Source organism: Anarrhichthys ocellatus, unplaced genomic scaffold (genome assembly GCF_004355925.1).
Source record: "Anarrhichthys ocellatus isolate YVR2014 unplaced genomic scaffold, GSC_Weel_1.0 scaffold12, whole genome shotgun sequence".
NCBI lineage: Eukaryota > Metazoa > Chordata > Actinopteri > Perciformes > Anarhichadidae > Anarrhichthys > Anarrhichthys ocellatus.
In genome coordinates this window covers 4,589,654-4,614,455 of record NW_022280042.1, presented here as the reverse complement: position 1 = coordinate 4,614,455, position 24,802 = coordinate 4,589,654, and the positions used below count along the sequence as shown (strand labels likewise).

At 43.7% G+C, this 24,802-nt stretch overlaps 1 protein-coding gene across 7 annotated transcripts in view; it reads right to left on the bottom strand.

Moving 5' to 3' along the window:
• Positions 1 to 6: 6 nt before the first annotated feature.
• Positions 7 to 24,802, bottom strand: part of dmd (dystrophin) — a 214,565-nt gene continuing 189,769 nt past the window's right edge. For 5 of the 7 annotated variants that reach the window (XM_031852205.1, XM_031852208.1, XM_031852207.1 and 2 more), the window contains 13 exons: positions 16,073 to 16,134; positions 15,857 to 15,931; positions 13,808 to 14,009; positions 13,652 to 13,737; positions 12,735 to 12,892; positions 11,057 to 11,223; positions 9,160 to 9,271; positions 8,272 to 8,408; positions 7,219 to 7,257; positions 5,920 to 5,985; positions 2,461 to 2,526; positions 1,148 to 1,306; positions 7 to 816 (listed from right to left, as the gene is read on the bottom strand). In XM_031852205.1, coding sequence (XP_031708065.1) covers positions 444 to 816; positions 1,148 to 1,306; positions 2,461 to 2,526; positions 5,920 to 5,985; positions 7,219 to 7,257; positions 8,272 to 8,408; positions 9,160 to 9,271; positions 11,057 to 11,223; positions 12,735 to 12,892; positions 13,652 to 13,737; positions 13,808 to 14,009; positions 15,857 to 15,931; positions 16,073 to 16,134 — 1,702 coding nt within the window. In that variant the 3' untranslated portion in view covers positions 7 to 443. Of the gene's footprint in view, positions 817 to 1,147; positions 1,307 to 2,460; positions 2,527 to 5,919; positions 5,986 to 7,218; positions 7,258 to 8,271; positions 8,409 to 9,159; positions 9,272 to 11,056; positions 11,224 to 12,734; positions 12,893 to 13,651; positions 13,738 to 13,807; positions 14,010 to 15,856; positions 15,932 to 16,072; positions 16,135 to 23,857; positions 24,460 to 24,802 lie in introns of those variants that run through there. The other 2 variants (XM_031852211.1, XM_031852212.1) reach the window with 2 other exon arrangements.

Sequence of the window (24,802 nt, the reverse complement as noted above, 5' to 3'; positions counted from 1 at the left end):
GTGTGTGTGTTGGACTAAGGAGTTGGCCCGATCCTCTGTGTCAGCTGTTACTGGCAGCTAGACAGCGCAGAGGAAAGCTGCTTCAGCTCGAAGCTCACCGGTCAGAACTTCACACCAACTTTGAGATTCTGTTTCATTGAGCCAGGACACCAAGCTAGGGAGCTGGGTCCTCTGCGGCATGTGAGGGTGCACCGCCTTGCTCAAGGGCATGTTGAACAGCAGATTGTTGAGTGGGCAAAAGCAGTTTTGGCGTAATTGTTTCCACAACCTGGTGATGGATCTGAAGTAGCTTTGTCATTTCTTTACTTTCAAAGCTTCTATTGAGGTTTTGGAATGAAGCTTTGAATGTTTGTGGCTTATTTTGTATGACAGATATGGTGAATAATCATAGGGGAAATTATGTATTCAAAAATGTTGGAACATCAATGAGAATGTCCTTCAGTTCACACAAAGAGCTGAGGCATGGTCGTTCTTTTGGGTGACACTTGAGCAGCGACAGAAAATGACACAGCAGATGTAAATTTGTCCACTCGGCATCTGTATGCAGAGAGCCACAGTGAGTGGACGAGTACCTGCTCCAGCAGCTGTCTCAGCCGGTGCAGTTGGGACTCCAGCTGTTTGTTGTGGTCCTCCAGGATCTGCATACGGGCCTCCAGGCGTCCCTTGTGCTGCCGCAGCAGCTTGGCCTCGGCGATAAGCTCGGCGTCGCGCGCACTCTGCGGCGACGCCGGGAGCATCTCTGGGGGCGAGGGCAGCGGGGACAGGCCCTTCCTGTCGTGGGCCTTCTTCAGGCGGTCGTACTCGGACTGCAGCTTCCTGTGGCGAGGTCAGCAGAGTAATTAATCTACTGCTGCAAGCTCTGATACACAAGTGACACATCAAACGCCCACTGCTTCAGAGAGATGGTGACGTTTTGTTTTTGAGAGTAACATAAAATAGATATTTTACAATATATAAATTACGACCTGTTAAACATTAGCTCTAATCAGCTTATAATATAAAATGAAAACTATTAATGCCGAGATGTTTTTTATTTAAATACAAATACAAACCATTTATTTCCCAATTTTCATGCAAATAACCTGACCGAGAGTAAAGACGCAGCCAACAGAAGACAGTAGCAGGGGGGACGGGTCTGTCCACTGACCTGTTCTCTTGTTCCAGGTCATTGAGGACCCTCTCCAGCTCTCCCTTCTCCTCCGTCTCCATGGAGATGAGGATCTGGGCGGGGCTGCGGGGCTGGCTGAGAGGAGAGCCTTGGTTCAGAGACTGGCAGTAGTGCTGGATCAACATGTGCTCGTCATCGCTGCAAACGCACACACACGCCAAACATATAAACACACGCACGCAGAAACACACACACACACGCAGAAACACACACACACACGCAGAAACACACACACACACGCAGAAACACACACACACACACACACACACACACACACACACACACACACACACACACACACACAAGAGAATGGAGAAGAAAAAAATCAGCAAGTGACTGAAAGAGCTGCTGACCAGGACTGCACCACAGGCCAGGTATTTAGATGCTGCTGTTTTCACTGCTTTCAGCTCAGCCAGTCTTCCATTCTGAATAATATAGGAGCGGCAGACATGTGCCGTATGAGAACAACAAATCCCCTTTAATGATTGCTGACTTGAAAGTAAGACTAGAGTGTGTAGCTCTCTCAGCTCTGGTTTAAAACAGCCTCCGGATCTTTTTTTTTTGCTTCATCAAGCCAGCTGCATTTGAAAGTTATGTTGATGTGTTACACTGGAGCAATTTTTTTTTAACTCTGCAATTCTAATTACAGGCTTGACTTTGCATGTCAGATTGCGTGTGGACTTATTGCACTTTCCGCTTCATTGTCCCTGAAGCATCCATCATTCTTCCAGCCCACTTTAGGTGAAACCACGCCCACTTCTGTGTGTTGAAAGCCTGACACAGCGTTGGCTGTGCTGTGATTGGCTAGTACAATCTTTCTGGAACCAGTGTAGCATGAGAGCATGGTAGAATTTACTAGCTAGCTAGCTTAGCTGCTAAAAACAGTGGGCTAGAAATGAGTCTCGCAGCGGACATACTAAAATACATGAACATTTTTCACATCTGTAAGCGTCCACAGACTATTTGCTTTGAGCGTGTGTGGAATGAAATCCTATTTTAAAACAATTAAAGTTTCTTTAAAGCTTGTTGAAAATATATATCTTATTCATTCATTTAAAACTGCAACACTCTCTCTGCACCATGCAAAACTTCCTGTTGAAAATAATCAGATTCCTTCGCATTAAGTACGTTTTTAGGGGAATCTTGAGCACATGTAAACATAAGTCACTGACGTATATCCCAACCAGCCAATGGGAACAAAGACGACATAGCCAGTACACACATTAGCGAGCCAATCGGTGATTGAGGAGGGTTGGCAAAGACAAAGCAAGCAAACAAAAAGCGGTTCTCACATGCTCTCATTGGGTGAGATACTGTCATTCAGATAAGAGCCATTACGGTTCTCCATTTCTGCTAACCTGCGGAGGGGGAAGAAACAGAGCAGTCAGTCCCAAAGTTGCAGATTCTGGAGAGAAAATCCCCCTCAAATCAGAATTAATATGTCATATTGATATTGATTTCTTCAGAGGGTAATCTAATGTGCAGTCGGATACGGAAACACTTAGACGCTAAATATGTAACTTTCTGCTGCTAGGGGTCTCTCTATCAAAACTATTACAGAAGACACAGTTTGGTGACGTCCTAAAGCAGCTAGGGATCATGGGAGTTGTTGTCTTCACCACCACTAATGTCATTGCAGTCAACTTCTCCCGGTTAGGATTCCTTCAAGCTTCATCGTTTCAGAGTTTTTTCGCAGGAGCCGAATTATCGCAACCCAAAACTAACCAGGTGACTCAAAATGGTAAAGAAACTCTAATTAAAGCGATTTCACTGTGAAAAAAACAAAACGTTTCTTTGACGCAGCCCGGCTGCTGCTAATGTTTCTCTGGTAAGGTACAATACAAATAGCTTTTAAAAAATCGGAAAATGAGGCCTGGTGTTACACTAATTGTGTGCAAACAGCAGCAGTAATAGTGGAGATTTTGGCGATCGTGGTGTTATTATGTTGAGACTGTTGGAGTTCCTCTGTTTTATCATTTCACCCGATGAAATGATAGACACCCACACGCTGTGTGCAGCCCTCTGTAGCCCTCTGTACTCTATTTTATAGTGTTTACAACCACTGGCAGTACAAAATCATTGCTGCACCTTCAGTACCTGGCCTTTTTTACATTTTATACAAGTTGGCTTATATTGCCTTGAAAGCTGCCTCTAACACATAATAACACGGCTTTTTGGCTGGACTCGCTTGTGTTACGGCCTTTGTGACTGATTTACAGCAGTCACATTTCTGGTGCATTAGTCACAAACACTGCAGTAACACTGTGTGCAGCGTGGGGAGAGAAAATATTAGGACAACATATGCTTAACACAGGAAAGCTGCCATAGCAAAGAGGAGCAAAGGGCCAAACTAGGGAGAGTTTAAATGGACAGACTTGGCTTCTAATAACCTAGAACCCATAATAAAGGGTTTTACCTGGAGCATGTATTAAGCTGAGTGAGCGAAAAGCCCAAGATTTAAACTGCTCTGTCTCTATCTCCACTAGATCAGTGTCCTCGTGGTGTGAGCCCGAAAATCAAACAGAATAAAGAAAATTAAAAAAAACTGCTTGGTGCTTGGCAGTGAGCGTTTCAGCAGCTGGACGGTGACATCTGCACAGGCCGGTGTATTTGTACTCATAAGCTGCTGCACGCTACAGAAACAAGAGATAACCTCGTGGTGTCGGGACCGTCCGCTCACTGGAGGCTTAATTATGTTACTTCTTCACCCTACCACCTCCCTTTAATCTGCTGGATGGTATCTGGAATCCGCCAGATCTAGATGCGATGGGGGCTGAGAGCACAGGGCCAGAGGGAAGTGTGACTCAGCATATGTGTCTGTCGGCGTGTGCTGGTGTGCATTTATGTGCGTGTGTTAGCCCAAGGCAACAGTGAGTGGTGTCAAGTAAACACTGGCAGGGATCAAAGACCCGGCCAACACAGACCTCATACTGACTCCACGGAGGACCGCCAACAGTGCACGACTGACTGATTCAGCGGCCGATCGATCAGCGGCTTGATTGACTCATAGTCTGATTGATTTGACTGCTTCTTGTCCCCTCAGCGGTGGGTTTCTGGGAGCACTTAGACTCACTGCAAACCGCGGGAACTCTAAAGCGTTTTGGTGAATAAGCTCCGACTGACTCAATGTGGCAAAATCAATGTTTTTTTAACATTAACATATGCACGAACTAGACTTACTGCAGAACGCTTATTCACCAAAAACCCAAAGCATCACTTCATCATGGCAACAGTTTCAGTTTCTGCCGTATGCAAAGGGATATCTTGACATTTCTGTTCAGCCGTATACCATTTGTCATCTTCATTAGAACCTGACTGAAAAATCATTGGAGCACATTCAGCATTAAAAAGGATTATGTAAGTGCTGTTGTTCTTCAATGTGAAAAGCCCATGCAGTGATAACGTGTTTCAATGGAAAGTTTGGGCTTTTTGAGGTGGGGTTGTAAGAGGTATGCATCTATAGTCGGTGGATTACCGACAGTAGATGGTGGTCGGCAGGCAAAATGTAGTTTAGCCACCTAAGAATATCAACATCAGTTTAAGTGTACCGTATTTTCCGCACTATAAGGCGCACTGGATTATAAGGCGCACCTTCAATGAATGGCCTATTTTAGAACTGTTTTTATATATAGGGCGCACCGGATTATAAGGCGCATAGAATAGAAGCTACTACAGTCAAACGTTTGACAGGGGTTGCGTTATGCATCCACTAGATGGAGCTGTGCTAAAGGGAATGTCAACAAACCAGTCAGATAAATCATTCAGTCAAACTTTATTGATTTTTGATTTCATTCACAATACGGTAACTTAAACGTAGAGGGGAACTTTTCCCTGATTCAGTAAACACGTAAAAGAAACAGTCTGATACCACTAAATCAAACGTTAGTGCATTCACAATATAGTAACTCTTGAAATTGTTCAACTTACGTATAAAACGTATAGAACTCAGCGTCGTAAGCGTGTCTCTTGAAAGGTGCCATTTTGGGGTCTTTATACACACAAGTGGTGTTGGACTAGGAGTAAGCACAGTACCGGTGTTTACCGCTATTACTTCGGCGACGCCCCTGACTACGGTAGCCGTAATGCTGCAAGCGGTGCGGCTTTGTAGTTTACCAGTCGTACTGAAACATTTTGACAGAGCGCCGTGTACAACCAGTATAGATCAACCAATTAACCAATTGATCCATATATAAGGCGCTCCGGATTACAAGGCGCACTGTCGTTTTTTGAGAAAATTAAAGGCTTTTAAGTGCGCCTTATAGTGCGGAAAATACGGTACTCTATATTTAGAATAGCTTCACTACTTCACCGTGCCGTCAGACACGCGAGGGGACCTGAAGCCGCTCTCTAATACAACTTTATAATGATCAGCTTTTAGATCTACTGAGTGGAATGAACATGAGAATGTTGACCGCAAGCTTCCCAGAATGCATCAGCATGAATTAGGGCATCTGATCCCTTGTGAGTCAACTGCTGCTGTGGTAGGGGGGGGGCAGACATCCCAATGCAGGAAGTGTGCTGTGCTTTAGCTTTGTTCTCGAAATTCATTATTCCAAATCGCATCAATCAAAATGTTTCTAGTGTCTCGGAGAGCTCTCCGGAGGAGCCATTACCCGCGGCGCTCGTAAAGGGCCGCGGATGGCGGCGGGGGAATGCAAAAGCGGAGCATTACTCCGCCACCGCGTCCTGCTCGCAACTCTGTGGGTCTACGCTGCAAAGGAGCTGCTGCTGAATGCAGATTAGTGCGTTACCGGTTGGCGTAGTGCTCGATCCGAGTGTGCGTGTCGTCATGCGAGAGCTGAGGGGACGATCCGGGCCTGCGACAGAGAGAGAGAGAGAGAGAGAGAAACAGACAGGATAAAAAGAAATACCGAATCCAACCGGGAGGGATTCATTAAACCCGACGCACACATGCACAAGCCGCATGGATCCGCTGGAGAGCTATGAGACGAGTGACAGTATGAAGCAAAGGTGTGCGACGGTGTAAAATACTAAATAAGCGTCCCCGCTTGCATCCTGCACTCCTGGTTTGGAATACATTTGCCTTTACTTCAAAAGACGCGTCAGATCTGAGATCTCGCACCTCGTCTGCACAGGGAAAGATCAGTATTTTGACATCATTAACCGGGACTCTCTGAGGATAACCTCTCCTGCAGGGTTTTAGTCCTTTTATTTTTTAGATGTAAATATTGGCAATTATATTTGTTCTGAAAAATAGTAGCCCCAGACTGAAGCAAGGCATTTAATGCATACGGCCGTAAAGCGGGTCGTCCTCTAATCGGTGGATTGATTCGATCCCCAGCTCCTCTACTTCCCATGTCAAAGTGTCCTTGGGCAAGACACTGGACCCCAAGTTGCTCAAGAAGGCTGTACCATCAGTGTGTGAAAATATATATATATATATATATATATATATATATATATATATAGTTACATAGTGAACTTACACTCTCTACACACTGCACCCGTACACTTTCCGACGTACACCATTTGCAGGGTGATGTCAGGTCAAGCAGCAGTGAGAAACTATGAGATGTAAACCCACCACAGCTACAAACAGAATGGCACAACAACGAGTGTGAAATGGGTGGAGTTGTGTGTGTGAGTTCTTGTACTTGCCACGTAGTGAGGACCGAATTAAGTTCACCACAGAGAGGGGACATTTTTGGAATGTGGGGACATTTAGGCCGGTTCTCACTTCTCCAAATGTCCATTTGAGGGTTAAGACTTGGTTAAAGGTTCAGGTAAGAATTTGAATTAGGTTAGGATGAGGGTCAGAAATTCTGTGGGGGTTAGGGAATATATTATGTCAATAAGGGTTCTCACAAAGATAGAAGTACAGAGAGTGTGTGTGTGTGTGTGTGTTTGATCGGGGGCTAGAAATGATAACAGAGGACAACACGCATGTAAATAAGCGGTGCGTTGTACTAATCACACACGTGGGACTTTTAGTAAATAATCACACGCGCGTATGTATGTGCGTCTTGTCCTCTGTGTTCCTTTACACCCCACGTAGTGAGTGTGTGCTCATGTGCCAGCCAGGTACTCACGCATGGTCTACGGGCCAGAAGTTGATCAGAGTGACAGGACTGAAAGACAGAAAAAAAACAAAAAACGCTAGATGATGACACAGGAAGTGGGAGGACACTGCACAGGAAGGCATGATGGGAGCTGTTGTATGGATGGGGCAGATAGGGGTGAGAGAGGGAGACCAGATTGACAAAAACAAGAAGGGTCCGAAAATATGGGTTATAGCGCACATGTGACACACGCATGCAAAACATACTGCTAAGGTATCACTATTGATAAGGAATTGATTATTAATTAGCATTTTAGATATAATAAAACGCATGAACATGAAACAAAGGGCACATCTCAGTTATACATTAATATGTATACTCTGTGTGTGTCTGAAACTCTCCCAGTAGCATCAATCTCTTTATACACCATAAGGGTCTGTAACTGTAAAACTTTCAACAATATTGTGTATGGTCGTGTTTCTTCTTTTTTCATTTACATTACGGAGTCACTATGTTTCAGATCTACCATGTGGCAGTGAGCACTCGGCCTTGAATAAATAATAGTGACACATTCGTCATTCTTTAACAGCTCCATTATTATTGACAGTGTATATTTAGCTCATTGTAACATTTCCATAATCATCAGTATCCTCTGATGGCATATTAGGGAAAACTGTAGGAAAAAACGATAATAATTACAGAAATCATAAATTTATAATCACAAATTTTGCTTCGTGACTCTTCAATATTCACCACTCTCACATCCCTCAACTGTAAGAAGCATCAAACACACAATCCAAACAATCCAACATTTGCTGTGTAGGCAGCATACACACTTATGAGGAGCTGGAAGCAATTTTGAACACACTACTGCACAGACACTATCACAGCTAAATCTGTTGGCAAACAACTCTTCTATGCATCCACGTGTGTATGCACGGATCTCAATGTGTGGGTATGCATGGGTTAGGGTTATGTCTGTGTGTAATCAGAGACGTCCGAGGGCCTAATTCAGGTATCTTTCAATTTGTAATAAAACCTAGTTTCTCTTCCTGTTTGCCCTTGTGTGTATGTGGGACTCACGTTTCCATGTTGTCCCCCTCCAAGATGGTCTGGACAGGCAGGTAGCCCATGCGTGGGTGTTTGGCGAAGTAGCGCTTAGTCCTGAATTTGTTCTTCAGCACCTTGGCAAAGTCCCTGACATCCTCCCCTGATGTAGTCTGGAGAGAGACAGGGCACAACGGTGGCTTTGTTCACTCCATGGGAGTGGGGTGGAAAAAAAACACATACTCGCACTAAGGTATTTAATACCCACTTTGATGTTTACACTGTGGGCCTGCTATAAAACTCAGAGGGGTTTCCATGACTTTCTGTATCATGTCAGACATTACTCATGGCCCAAAACATTTTAATTTCCCTCCAGGTGCAGCAGTTTGGTCTCTACCGTCTCCTGAGAGAAATGGCTCTTTAGCTGCTAAATGCTCCAGTGTGTTCACCAAGCTAGTCGCTAACATCACCTTTCATGTTACTTGTCAGTACACCGTTAAAGGAATAGTTTGACCTTTTGGGGAATGTGTTGATTCGGCTTTCTTGCCGAGAAGGCTGATACCACTATTGTGTCTGTATGCTAAATATGAAGCTAGCTGATTAGCTTAGCTGCAGCATGACACTGGAATAGAGGAGAAACAGCTAGTTAAGCTAATATAAAGAAAAGAAAATCTGCCATTTGTCATTTACAAATGAAAGCGTAAATATCATTTGTTTAATTTGTAAATAAACTAATCTGAAAGCAACATGTTTTGCTAAGCTAATTGTCTGCTAGCTCATATTTAGCATACAGACATGAGTGGTGTAGATTTTCGGGAAGATAATTATTAATTAATTAGGGTTGTTAGCTGTCATGACTGCAGGAAGTCCAAAATACAAAGATGGCTGCTCACCAAAAACAAAAAAACAAAAAAATATTTATACCGGAGTGCAGTACTCGACCATGGGGTACTGCATCTTGTGTCCCTTGGCGACGCGACCGGAGAAGAAGCAGCTTTGGCAAATGTCATAGTTGAAATGTTTCAGACTCCGATATCTGGGGAGGGAAAGAGAGAACACGGGAGGCAGGTCGAGAGAGCAAAAGGAAGAAGACAAAGGAGGAGAGAGGAGACGTGGGAGTGAAAGAAAAGAGAGCAAAAAGAAGAAAGGGAGAGAATCAATAAAAGGTAAATTTATAGCTCTGTTTTCTCCGGGGTAGGAGTAGTTAAAATTCTTTCAGCCCAGTAACTAAATGAGATATTTATTCTCTGGCCCTGGGACTCTTCATTGAAATGTATTGCTGCTCTTGTAATGAAGGGGCCCACCAACAACAGAGCAGACACACCTCCTTCACCCGCATTCTAAGGGTCGTGGTTGCAAATGGGACAACAGTTATGTCAGTAGCATCAATCATTCATATGCAGAAGTGGGCTGTTTTACTGCCCTGCTGCTGCTGTTGAATTGAGATTTAGGGGATGAATAGGTTTCACAGCTGGATCTCAACTCTGGTGACTCTGTCAAAAATGTGAAGCTTATTTACTGAAATAATAACTCCCAAAAAACAAGTTCTGTATGTGCAGAAGAGAAAGCTATGGAAGCCCTGAGAGGCAGTGTGAAAAACAAAATATGACTTTAGTATTTATGACTTAACAGGTGAAATAAAGGTTTTGCCAGGATAATCTTTCTAAAGTTCTTTCATATTTTTTTCATCTGTGAAAACGGGTGTCAGGATCATTTCAAGTGTTTGTTGTTGTAATACACCTTTTGGCCACAAGAGGCCAAGGGACTAAACGCATTCATGTTTTCTTCCCATCAAAAACATGGGGTAGTGGTGTACTTCAGGCTCTTGTGGCCCCCCCAAAAAAATCCCGTCAAAACGTTTTTTTAGACTGAAGAAAGTAACTTAGAAAGATTCTTTTATTCACCCGTTAACACAGGAGATAAAATATATATATATATATATATATATATATATATATATATCAGACTCACCTGCCTCTTAGGGCTTCACTAGTAATTCTATGAAGGAGAAAACGAGTGCATGTGACTCATACAAATCTGTTCGTATGAGTGCTTCTTGCAAATAGAACTGACTCCCTGGTGACATCAATTTGGCAATTATCAATACAGCTTCTTTGAACAGATGCTGAAGCGTCACGTTTAAAATAGCTGGCTATAAAACACCTCGCCGGGTGTCATGATAAAGAGAATAGCTTTGTGGAGCCAACCAGGGAGCCGTCTTTCTCTTTTCTTTTTCTGTGTGTGTGTGTGTGCAACACATGAAAAGAAATATGATAAATCACACTTCTCTTGTCTTCCTGTTGAAATAAAGAAGAACACGACAGGGGCAAGGATGCTCTTCTGTATTATCTCTACAGCAAAAAACAATGTCTTCTCCACAGTTATTTGAAAAAAAAAAAAAAAACAGACTATGGTGTGATGCAAAGATATCTAAAGGAACAAATAAAGCTGATCTATGCTAAGGACCACATATTAAAACACTATCTCCAGAAACCATTGCACTTAAATCAGTTTCAACCTTCCCGACGATGGGAACGTAGAGGTTCAGTGCTGCACCACAAAAGAGCATAATCCTCATTCACTTTCATTTGGGCTTAATTGAAAATTACACTAGTTTTGAGTTTTATTGCCCTCTATGTAATGAGATGAAGAATATAATACTCTACGGCAAAATGGCTCCAATTCTGCTCATTTCTTCTGATTAGACATTCAGATGTGCTGCTCAAAAGGTGGATTACATGCGGAACATTCACCTATCATGCCCGTGACAAAAAAAGTACTGTGAAAAGGAAAAGTGGTTGTGCTGCGTGGCTCTAGTGACCTGAATCCTATGATGGGACACTCCTTGCAGATATTACACTTGGCCTGGTGCTTGGCGGTCTCGGCGGCGGCGACGCGGTGCAGGACGGGCAGCCACACCATGGACTGGGGCTCCAGGCGCATCCAGTCCAGGAACATGGCGGCTTCCAGCTCGGGTTTGTTATTGGCCTGGGAAGAAAATGGACTCACCGTAAGCATAGTTTGCAAATAAAACAAAACAACTCGGATTAGTACAACTCAGCCATGGTGACTCCTAACACACAGGAGTGTGTGTGTCCAATATGTTCTGTTTCAATACACATTCGTTGGCATTTAAAAGACTGACTAAATCAAACTAAATTAAAATACCACTTTTTGAAAGTCTATTCTCCCAGTCTTATTTTGAAAAAAAAAAAAAAAAAAAACGGTAAATAAATGTATCTACTAACAAGTACTGTGTGTGTATCCAAAATCTGATATGTCATTTTCCTCTGTGCCTTAGAGTTGTCTATTAAAAAACAATTAAAAACACATCAGTGAGCCACACTGGTTCCACATACACCGTCATGCTGTGCCAAGTACTCACTCGAGCACCCATTGGGGATCAATCCAACGTTGAAAATAGCCCCCAACAAATAAAATAATGCAAATGCACATTTGTTATTTGTTAAAAACTAAAGTCACCAGGTGCTACACAGCCATTTTTTAATGTCTCTTGCTCGAAAATTGAAGAGTTAGACAGATAGAGGGGGGAAAATAATCAGAGACAACATATTGGCTTCATCGATTCCATTTAAATTTTTTTATTTTTAAATGGCATTGACCACCCACATCTCCCTCTTTCTATCTCACGCCCGCATGCACACCAATTCCTCAGAGGGAGCAGCTGGAGTGAAGCTAAGCTATCTGCAGTTCTCTTTAGGGTGAGGTGAGATGAGATAGTCCTCCTGGTGTGCACGCTTCAGGGTGTGCATGTGTCTTTCAACCATTGCTTTTGACGCTGCAGGTTCTATCAGGTGTAGCTAGCTAGCTAGCTAGCTAATGTTGGCTCCATGAGTTGTTTATTTACTTTTCCAAATTTAGACCAGGTAAGGAGTCTTAAAATAGGTTACATAAATAATATAATGCTACAACTGAGGCTAAAGCTAACAAGCCAAAAACTCAACTAGTCACTAGAATGAATGACCCATCGGACAGTATGGTACATGGTGTTCATTCTCTCCCGTTTGTGAGCGTTCTCCATGTTTCCATCCCAACTAGATCTCTGCAGCTGTCAGAGATCATTTCTCTGTCTCTGGTCCTATTTACTGGACTCCGCCATGCACTTGTTCTCCCTCTTGTTTCTATTTGCCCATTATTTTCTGTAAATCTCAAAGCACTATATCCAGTTGCTTTCTATAAATAAACCTAATTTAGCAAAATGTAAATACTCAATGGACTGTGCTAATATGAGACCTTCATCTGAAGGGCCTTAGGCATCAGTGCTAATATGAGACCTTCATCTGAAGGGCCTTAGGCATCAGTGCTAATATGAGACCTTCATCTGAAGGGCCTTAGGCATCAGTGCCAATAGACATGCGGGCTATAGCAGTCGACTGTTACTATTAGTGAGTGCATTCTTTACGACTGCCTATAAGTTCCGAGAGTCAAACCGCACCGCCAAGTCAAAACATATCACTTAGAACTAAATGTTCACGTACAAACTGGAAGCAGCTGCGGACGGAGGGCTCGATGTTGGAGCCGCCGAAGGAGGCGACCTCGCCGAGCTGCCGGGGTATCTGGATGGAGTCGTGGAGGAGGAGACCCAGGCGACGCTGGTCGCAGAAACCTGTTGCGCTGGCAACCTGCCTGAACAAGACTGGAGGATGGAGGAGGAGGAAGAGGGGGGACGATGGGAGGGTTCCAAAGGGAGAAATCAGACACGAACATCAGACAGGTCCGTTAGAACTCAGTACTCCTGTTTATGATGGAGACATTATCAGAGCCTGTTCTTCTTCCCCCCATTTTCCAACTTTTTAGCTCAAGTATAATAAAGACCAGGCGGCTCCTGCTGTTCCACTTTTCCATATTTTGACATGATCAACGGCATGTTAGGGCATCGACCCGTCAAACGCAGCTGAGAATGGCGTCGACGAAAATGTACGTTTTTTAAAAATTGTTTATGTTTTAAGCCTTGAATTCTGAATCTCAAACATTGCATCTCATAATACATTACGCTGCTGAACCCGAATCAATCGCGATACCATAAATCACAAGAGATCAAGCAGCAAAAGAGGGATTGATGAGGTCACACCAACAGTTTCAACGATCTACAATTGTTTCTATTGTTCATTTGGCACTGATTAACTGTTGAAAAAGCCCCACGTCACCTGGCTGCAGATGTGTGGTATTGTGTGTTCACGTCCTGCCGCTCTGCAAAATTCAGACAACAATGTGATTTCTTGGAGAAGCCAGCATTGTTTTAATGCTCCACTGTGATTAGCTCAGCTGTTTCGGAGTATTAGGAGTATTAAAGCACTGCATCCTCCGATTTGAATCTCTTATATAGCGCATGCGGTCGGTGTGTGTGTGTGTGTGTGTGTGTGTGTGTGTGTGTGTGTGTGTGTGTATTACTTACATCTGTATTTATCCTCCAGGTGAGCCTTGCAGAGTGAGATGATTCCAGTTTTGAATGACAGAGTTCGGATCTTTCCGGTGCGCCCACTATCACCCAAAAAAACAGCATGTCAGAGGGTGTTCAATTTCACTGAAATAATAAAAAAGCTCCACGTACGTGTCGTAGACGTTGAGCAGCCAGTTGAGGCACATGTCCACGCACAGCGGGACGTTGACCAGGTGGGAGTGGCTCTGCTCCAGCCGCTGGTACAAGCTGGTCAGACAGGTGACCAGCAGGGAGATGTCCAGCAGCTGCTCGTTCTGCTTCAGGCCGTGCTGATCGAACACCTCGCACGCCATCGGCATGCTCATCAGGTCCACTGCGGACGGAGAGTCGGTTAGCGGACAGCTCACGCTACGCTTCAACAGAACCTGCTCGGTTCAGATGCCCCGTGTTCAAAAAGTCTCCTTGAGCTGCTCAAGGAGAGCAATGAGAAGGACTCCGGGGATCAATAAAGTATCACATTATTCATCTTTATCCTTCATGACGTCCACTAAAGGACGGGGAGAGGAGAGAGGCCTGGCAACGGTCAACGAGTCAATTGAAGGTAAAAAAAGAACGGCTAAATGTGCAGTGATTAAACTTAATGGGATGAAGGCTACAGAGTACAAGATATTTCATTTTTTTTTATATTCTTTTACATACAAGAGCTCTGATTAGAATCTCTGAAGTGCTGTCTTGCATTATCAAATGCATATATCCAGTTTTGAGCCACAGCAATGGTGGTGAAGACAACAACTCCCATGATCCCACGCTACTTCACGACTTCAAACTTTGTCGTTCGTAATCATTTTGATTGAGAGACCCCAAGCAGCAAAAAATGACAGTGTGCATTTTAATTGTATTTCTAAACTTGACAGCTACACTGTATATAACTCAAATATCATTATGGTGCACCTCAAGGTTGTGGTTCCACTTGAAGCTGCATTAACTGATATCTTAACACCACAAGCTGTAAATATAACATATATACGGTTGTTATTGCCAACTTGCCAGTTATAAGTTGCTTTCTACCATTCCTTTGGAGGGGTGTTTATCTCTACCTGATGAACGGAAGTTTAATGTTCCCTCTCTTTTAGCTCTGTTCTTGTTCTCCACCAGACAGTTCTGTGTCTGTGTGTCCCTAAAAGCATCACCGTAGTCATACACATGTGGTCCGTCGTTAAAAGTATTGATGATATCTGCTGTAAGGAGTTTTTCACGAAGCCCCAGAAGTAACACGGTGAAAATTAAATTCAAGGTCGACAAAAAAAAAAACATGTAATTTTGCAAGGTCTCGCCCCTTTTTCTGTCATAACTGTTAAACAGTCAAGGTTTAAAGTATAAAGTATTTATATATTGTCTTGTTTGTATTCAAATAAAAAGATAAGTCTACAAAAAGAAGATTGATTCTTTTGTGTACCACTGTGGAATGCCGTTCAGGCAAATACCTGGTAGAGAAGGGAGGACAAGAAAAGGAGATTGAGGGGGAGGAAAAAAATAAATGAGAAGAAGAAACAGAGTAATCAACAAAAGAAATAAATGCCCACCAAGTCTCCTGCTGGGAATAATGGGAGCAGAAGAAAAACATCTTTCGCCGGGGTTAATCACGAAGCCTGTTCATTATTATCTTTAGAAAGCCTCCTTAACATAAATAGTGCTTCAGTGCAATGCAGCACCATATACGCCTGAAAACACATCACAAGCATAACAGCTCGTAGGTGGCTCACACTCTTCAGCTCCACCGGCGGGAGACGAGAAGGGTGACTAAACACACATATGGACACGCACGCACACGCACACTCAGAGCCGAGTGGAAAAAAGAATACACTAAGGAATGAAGTGTAGAGGAGACGATCCGAGGAGGAGAACGCAGCAGCATATGAGGTGAATTAAGACATGGAAGTGGAGGAAAAGAAGGAACAAAGGAGTGTAGGAGGGCTGGAACACAATGAAATGAGCACTCATGATGAGAGGAGTGTACTTGAAGCAAGAGACGGAAACCCTACGTGACGGCACATTCAGAAGAGGTATACATGTAAATGATATATATATATAGATAGATATATCTATAGATAGATATATATATATCTATATATCTATCGATAGATAGATAGATAGATAGATAGATATATAGACGGAGGGTACTATATATATATATTATATATATAGACGGAGGGTACTCACGGCAGAGAGCCTTCTGCAGGCGCCTGAGCTTCATGGCTGTTCGGTAGGCCGAGAACCGAACGTTGTTTAGGTCGGCTAAAGAAAGAGAAACAAGAGGGAAGGGTTGGGAGAGAAGAGGAGATGGTGGACTCAACCAAAGCCGACGGCTTCAGAAATTCTTCCATCTCATCTGATCACCCAACTCCACGGCACGGGTGCGAGAATTTGGTATCTTACCCAGAGACTGGTAGAGCTCGGCCATCTTGGGATGATCCCAGCATGTCGTCTGCGTCTGGTGGCTGGAAGGGGACAAAAAAAAAAAAATCAGCTATGAGGTCAGATCAGTCTCTATATTAATTAAGGACTCACAAATATATTTTGTGATTTCTATAAAAATGACTCTCGCCACAAAAAGTAATTATCATTCCATATAAATGTTTACAAAAACCCACATGTAAAAAAAGCAAGATTCGCAAATATGTTTCTGAAGCACACAAATATTTCTCGTTTTACATACATGTAATATGAATCCACAAATATATGTAGTTGGAAGGAGTTGAAAAAGATATGGCTGTTACATTCATATAGAAACTGTTAAACTTGCATTTACAAACTGCTTGTCATGTGTCAGCTTCACTTTGAAAGTCCCCCGACATCCTTTTACAACAAGGAACTATCTCTAGCCAATCAGATGTCTCCACTACCAACCAATCACAAGAGCGTGGCCAAACGGTGCGATGGGGGCCCAAAAACACTTTCCCCGTAGACTGAAATGGGGAAAGAGACGTCTGTAACTCAGCGGATAATTCTTTCGAGGAATTTAAAAGTTCTGCTCGCTCTGCTCTACCAACAGCTTTACTTCCCCAAACAAATCCACTGTACCAAACTAAATGGGCCTAACATTTGACAAAGGTTAGCAAACCGTGGCTTAAAAAGCACACGGACTCCCATCACTCCCTGCATCACGGCAGTGTGACAGAGGACGAAGAGGAAGAGAGAGAAAAGAGGCAGAGATGGATGGCTGCTGTGTCATTCTTCCCTCACACGTTCTGTCCTCGTGACTGCAGCTCGCCGCTCACAGGAGACTGTGCACTTGTCTGTGTGTGTGTGTGGGAGACAAACCGATCAGAGTGAAAAGGGAACGTGTGTGTGTGTGTGTGTGTGTGATTTACGCCGTCAGAACTGAAATGAGGGATGTGTATTTTCCCAACGGAATACGAATGATTCCGATGATATTTAAAGAACTCATTGGTGGTCTTGAACCCTTTTCAATTATTCCAGCTCTCACTGAATATTACCTCGCCTCAGATGAGCTGTGTGGTAAATTAACTGAACAGTCACTTGGACTCCTTAGTGACTGTTCAGTAACCCTAAATGCATCGGAATACTTAATGCTAAAAACTTAAACACCTCAGACTCAAGAGCACTCAAATATGTGACTTTGAAAACCAACCATCCCTCTGAAAGTAGGTGGTCCAATTCCTCTCAGGTCATTTCAAGTGTTGCGATTAAAATGATGGATATCACAGTTTACTTCCGTGTCCATCAAAATGTCAACACTTCATCATTTTTATCCTATTACATACATTTGTGGGAAATTGTCATAATTAGCGTATCAATTCGTATCAAGTAGAGCCACCATTTTTTCCCCCAATATCGGTAACACTTGTGGCCACTTGGAAAACATTTGTACATTTAGATTCCAATTTCCCCCCCAAATTTGTGTAAAATAAATACATGAAAGAAACCTTATATCATTGTGTTATACACAGCACAATGGTTGTGATGTTTCCACAGAGTTCAAGGACTTCTGTATTGCAGAGAAAAACGAAACGACTTGGGATGAAAAGTTGGTGATACGGTTCAAATCCTTTAGTTTAATAAGGTGATATTTCACTGCTGCTTATTCCCTTAAACATGTTGTACATTTATGTTGCTGTCTCCATATTCCCTCTCGACGTTTCCAGTCTAACCCACGATCTGAGCTCTAATCTGTATTTCACGGCATCTCCAAACACCCACTTTGAATAGAAAGTCATTAAAACTCTGCTTACATTAAATGGCAGGAGAAACTGATTGTGTTACTGTAAAGCAAAGAGCAGATTTTCCCTGGCCATTAATTCCACTTAGCAGCTGTTGTAATAATTATTGTGCTAACATTGTAAGGGAAACTGGACAGCTTATTCCAGCTGCATAACAAAGTGCATCCATTTTTGCAAAATAAAAATTTGAAATGTTCTTTGCCACAGTTAATATGTAGAGTGTGAAGAAGTGTCAGATAGTAAATGTGATGGTAATATGCCAGCTGCCTGTTTACATAAAGCTAATAGGAGCCACATGGCTTACCAGCGAGGCAATTATGCTTTTTTTTGGTTTGGAGCACATCAAATATTTGAAAAGTCCTTCACAGGAGACGGAGAACAGTGGCATCTTAAGAAATGCTTTCAACTTTATCCGTCAGATGGTTAATAAATACACATTTGCCTCCCTGCAATCCTGGAAATGAGAGCGGCTTCTTATTTAGAAGTACGTGTCAATCAATGTGTCTGTGGTGCTTTGGTCATGAAGTGAAACATAGTACAGTTAGAGGCCTATTCAGTGCCAGCTAGAATGAATTAGAGCCGTTGTGCGGCTGACGTGATGGTGAAAATGAGACAACAGCTGGAGGCGGAGAGAAGACTTCAAACTAACAGTTTTCTTCCATCTGTAAGAGCAAACACAGAGTCCCATTTCTTCAGCACAGGTGTGTATGATCAGCCTCACACACATGTGAATAGTAGGTGTGCAAAGTGGGCCACCACTGAGCACAGTGGGTGTTGTGGGTCAATGGGGGAAAAAATAAAACTGAACAAAACAGCCGAAACAATAACAGAAGCGCTGTTAAAAAATACAGTGCCGCTCAGCGTTCCTTCACAGACAAAAGCCATTTTCCGCTTCATAATTCTGGCCGGGGGCATGTTTTTTACACAACTGCAACCCTTTCCCGACTTGTTAAAAGAACACATGTCAAGTCGGTCACACACACAAGTGCACCTGCAGTTAACCTTTGTCTGAAAAGCAGCCAAATAATAATCCATATGCTGTGTCTTTTCCCATTGCCTTTGTTTTTCCTCTCTCCTGCACTCCCACTCCAGATAATGAGAGGGGTCCCATGGTGAAGAGCCACTTAGAAATCCTCGAGTTTCGGAGTCTTTGCAAACAGTGGCTCGGTCACTCTGGGCTCATCGCCGGCTAGCTGCTACGAGCCAGGTGCTCTAATAGAATCAAATACTCAGAGATGTGGGCTTCTGACTGTTTTAGTTGAAAACCCTGAATCTGTTGAGAAAATCTAACAAGACGTCCTTGAGCAAGACAGGTGACTAGCAGCTGCTCAGAAACAAATAAACAATGCTTAACCCTCAGTAAGTTTAAGTCCATCCATCCATTGTCTTTCATCATACCACGAGGTACTTGACTCACTACCAACCCGCTGTTTCCCGGCAGAGAACAATGGCCTCGGACTTGGAGGTATTGACTCTCAACACAAACACTTCATATTCGGCTGCAAACCGCCCCAGTGCCTGCTGAAGGTCATGGTCTAGATGGAGCCAATGGAACCACATCATCTGCAAAGAGCAGAGATGCAATTCTGAGGTCCCCAAACCGGACACTCTCATCACCCCGGTTGTGCCTTGAGGTCAGATATGACCGGTGGGGACCCTCCACAACCTGAGCTGCTGGGATCAAACACAGACTGGTTGCTTGAATTGCCCTCCAATGCCAAAATAATTAGTGAATACCAGCCTGGGCAGCTTTTATTGGATGCTGTCAACGCCAACGACAAATTAGAGAGAGAGCAGTGTGTGTGTTACTTTGCATGAAAGTTTTCGTCCTCACCTAGACACAGAGGTGCGAAAATGAACCAGAAAAGACAACCAAGACCAGCAGGGTGATTTTGGGGCTATTACTGTCAATGCAATTGGCAAATTTAACTGTCTGCTTCCAAAGAAGGTGTGAGACAGAGAGCAGTTATTGTGAAAATGTTCTAGATTGGTTGATCGCCCCAGCCCTTGGGCAAACCAAATGCAAATTCCCCTGAAGAGATCAAGTACGTATTGTGGTTTATTTCAAAATTGCATAAACTTCAAACCACAAACTCCCCGTCCCAATGTCTGCCACACCACCAACCTGTCCTCAACACCTTATCTGTCTCCAGCCCCCTATAGGAAAGCAGATATTTGTTCGGAAGAGGACGACACAGCACACAGACACACATTGTTCCAAAATGTCGACGGAACCACCTCCCACCAGATGTCCCATTGGGATGAATGAACTAAAACAACAACACAAGAGAAAAATCTCACATCAGGGGCGGCCTGAAGGAACCAAGCATCTCTAGTTTTGACTTTTTTTTTTATGCCTTTTGAAAACTGAAACCGTCTCCTTAGAAAATGCATCATGGCCCGAGGACAAGCCAAAGTGTTGATAACACATCGTAAACTGTCAGAAGATAAACCACCGCACACTGGGCGGCTCCCGCGGAGCAGTTACAGATTCGCTGCCTTGCTCGAGGGCGATATGATTGAAGCTGACGAGGGAGGGGGAAGAGTAAGAGAAACAATTACTGGATATTGAAGAAAAAGAATCTGATCACTTTATTTGTCAGGGCCTTTTTTTCCCTTCCAGAAAATATGTGGCATTCCTCTGTGCAGCATAACTTGTAGTTGGATTAAACAGACAATTGCGCACACTTTCGTCAAACACACCCTAACTCTGAACACACAATGCTACATATTACAGTTAACAGGCAGCTGAAAAGCTCTTTGTGGTGGTGACAGATAGGCATTGTAAATAATGGACCCGCACAGAGACACGAGTGTCACTTCTCACTGCAGTCAATTATGGCTCTTGGATGAATGATTAAAAGGTGGTTTACGGGCTATGGCGATGTCTTCCTCTGGCTATCATTGAGAGGGAGTGCCGGCAGAATGTTTTCCCGCACACCAGGTTTGTGAATGAGCTCAAACATTGGCCTTCGGGGGGCTAATGTGAACAGGAGTAAAGAAAAGGGTAAAAAAGGCATGAAAGCAGTATTCATCAGCTGGATATTAGAGGAGGCTGTTTGTTGAAAGAGAACCTAAACGTACAGACAAAACCTGAAGGATCACACAGCGCTGGAAGATAATGACGATAATATCAATGCATTTTATGCATCTTAAAAAAATACGTGACGTTTTTTTAAAGGATAATTCTGATGTTCTATATTTTAGTTATTGCAAACAAAGCCAATGAAAAGAGCTCACAGATACCCTAACCCTTTGACTGACTGCATAGAACTGAATTTAATATTATTATAATATTTTTTTCCATCATCTTAAAATACAACCTGAGGATGCGGAAAAAATGACTTTGAATAAGAGTGGATTCATACTAATAACTGATTCTGCACAGAAGTCCCTTTCACACACGCAGTATGGTGTGAACTTTTCCTGCAGCAATGGTGGCTCTGGCTCTGGTAATGCACGTCTGACGGCTCCCCCACAAAGTCTGGAAGAAGGGAAAACAGAAGCCGCTCTTCTCCTGTTCTGTAGTGGCGGACATTCATATTTTACATTTTTGGGCTGTGAGCTGCAGGGATTTTGGGCAGGCCGATTATACCCTCGGGCCATTATTTCAAAACTTGCAATGTGGATCAGAATGATCCGGATCATGAAATCTCCCCTTTGTCTCAATCAAAGGATCAAAATGAAGCCCGTAGATCTGAACAGAAACAAATGAAAGCCTGGCTGACCATTTCACGAAAGGTGAATTGTCCACCTACTTAAAAGCTTAGGTCATGCTAAAAGGTGCTAACTTGACTCCGTTGACCTGTGTTAAGAAGCTAGCTGGCTGGTGCGCTAGCTGGCTTTTATCGGGGTATCTGATGGTCAATGGTTCAACTTTGACCATCAGATAAGAAATTCCTTTTTAAAAAGGAATTTTAAAAGTCTTCTTCAACACAGAATGATACAGAATACATTTAGTAAACTATGGTCTCTACATCAGTCCTCCACATTCCAAATATGGTAATATGGTTCATTGGTTGCGGAGAAAAACAACATGGCGACAGCCGTAATCCAAGATGGCGCTGAACCTTCATACCAGACACTGAAACATTAACATTTGAAAGGCACATTCAACTGAGAGTTTGAATATAACGAACATCTTGCGTAACATCATTAGAAGTGAAGTGAAGCTATAGGCTATTTTTCAACCACTGTCAAATCCACATCTGCAGTGGGATGCAAATCATACTGACTTTTGGCATCAAATTAATCCAAATTTCTGTTGAAAATTTGACTAGACGTAATTTCAACCAAACATGTTATTTGTACCGAGGCGTTTGTTCTCGCATGTATGCTGGTAGTGAAATATCGCAGTGTCGTCTTGCTGCCTCGATCACCCAGAACCGGTATCATATATTACTCAAACACGACACCTGACCAGAAAAAGGCGTGCAGCTCGAATGTGGGGAAAGTTCTTTCCATCACCAATTCTGAATGCAGAAATTGGCCCCCCACCCTCCAAAAAACCCCACAAACTGAACTACAGCTTAATCTACGACAGCACACAAAGACACACATGCCATAACAATCATGCCCCAGCACGTCAGCACCACTATCCAGCAAGTTGAATCTCTGTGTTCAGGCTTTTTATCCATCAGCTGTATTTAAACAGTGCACACACACACACACACACACACACCATTGGTGCCAAAAACTCTGCACCAGCCAGTCCGTTGCACCCCCTGCTCTTCATTTGACAAACTCCTGAAGTGCACACATGTGCACGGATGGTTCGTGTCCCATCATTGCAGGACAAGCACACCCCACTGTACAACTAAAAAACGGATCAGCATGGTGATCCGGACCGCGGATGGTCAGCACAGTTGGACCTAAAACCCTGCTGTTTGCGCTGGGGGGAAAAAAAACTAAAAAAACGAGGCCCGGCATAATTTTTCCAGCCGAAAATAGATCAACAGCAGCGCATCCAAATCGCCTGTGCTCAGTGCGCACACACACACCTCCGCCGATCCAGACACGGGCTGCTTTGCTGGCACGGGGGGTGATAGTGTTTTGCACCTTCCTGTGCGTGTTTGTGAATGTGAAGGAATGCAACACAGTGATACATCGCCGCTTTGCTCGGTACGGCCCTTTCTCTCTCTCTCTTTCAGCCAACACACGCATAAATTAACACAAATCCCCGTCGGGCCACATTCATACGGGTAAATAAAGGCAGGCAGCGCAGAGCTCCATTTGTATTCCGTTTGCTTTAAAGCACTCAATGCCCTTTTTTTATTCCAACATGGCAGCAAGTAGCCAGTGAAACAGTGGCTTTAGAATTAAGAAATGGACGGTACGGGGGACCCTGAGGGAGAGGGGGGCAGTGGGTTGAAGAGTCTCAGTGGCCGCACACCTCGCCTGCTTCCCCGTGTACAACTGCGACCAACAGCCGCTGTGGAGAAAGGGGGCTGATTGAGTGCAATGGCTACCAAAAACAGACGTTTTCCTCCTTTTTCATTGAAGACTTAACGTCCCGTTTTTTTCCTGTCATGTGCTATGGGCTCCATCCCTAAATGCAAAAATATATATATATTTTTTTTTTTTTTTTTTTTTTTTTTAAACTATGAATAGCTTTGCTATATGCTTGAGAGTCGGCCACAGATGTATTTGAACATGCTAGGTGACATTCATCGGAGATGCATGTTGGGTGGACTTATGCAGAAATAGGTTAACAGCACGCAAAGTCAGAGATTCTATTTCCCCACGTCCAAAATAGAATTTGAATGCATCCTATTCCGGTTGTTATGCCTATTTTGGTGCAGATTCTTGCCCACAGTGGAGGTAATAATGCGCGTTGCCCGCCGAGTGTGTGGGAGATCTGTGCCCCGGCTCACCGCCTCTCCGCTAGCCGTGAACAGGTTTACTGCATTACGACCAGCACCATTACCATCACCATTATTAATCACCGCCATAAACAGTAACCCCCCAGCCCGGCACTCACTTCCGAAGCTGCTCCCGCATCGCTGGCCGATCAGAGCGCTCCGCGTCCGGGAAGAAATAAACCGATTCCCGGGGAAAAACCGAGGCGATATCCAGACCCCCTCCGCGGTCCGACCGAGAGTCCTCTACCACCGGGGAGAGGCGTCCGAGATTACAGTGTGTAGCCTACGTGCGTTTATGTGTTTATGTGTGTGTGTGTGTGCTCCTCTGCAAGCAGCAGCGGTGGGTTGCTCGGGCTGAACCGGCCAGCGAGACACAAGGGTCAATCTACCGGAATAAAACGAAGACAATTTCCGTTTAATGCTTCAAAATAAAAGCTTCGCGTAGAAAGAGGCTGCGTTTTTCTTTTGACATACCAACGTTATATCGTGGAGATAAGAAAAATCTATTCACAGAGATTGGTCCCATAGTTAATCAAAAATCGGAGGATCGTAGAGCTCCTTCAGTCCACATGTTAAAGTGTCGTTGAGGAAAATACTGAAGGCTGTGCCATTGTGTGTATTTTGAGCGTGTAAATAAGCATGAGGCATCTTGCATGGCAGTTTCTGCCATCAGTGTATGGCCCTATCATTTTTGGATCCAAAACAATATGACAAGTGCCTCAGGGATCAATTGGGCCCCCCCTGCTGATTTTTACCCCAGGGTCCCCAAGTGGGTTAATCCAGCCCAGGGTGTTGACAAAAAGTAGCAAGATTTAACCACCCGACACGGTTGACACCTTTACTTTGAAATTAAAATTAGGACAGTTTGCGGTTTTGTCCTCTCCTCTGGGAAACTTGACGCAGATTAGATAGACGAGGCGGAGCTCAGGCCCCCCTCTGCCTCCCTTCCCCCCATCCCGCTGTCTCTGAAAGCAAAGGAGCCTCAACACCATCCGTGGAGGTTTTTCACCTCACTGACGAGAGAGAGAGAGAGAGAGAGAGAGAGAGAGAGAGAGAGAGAGAGA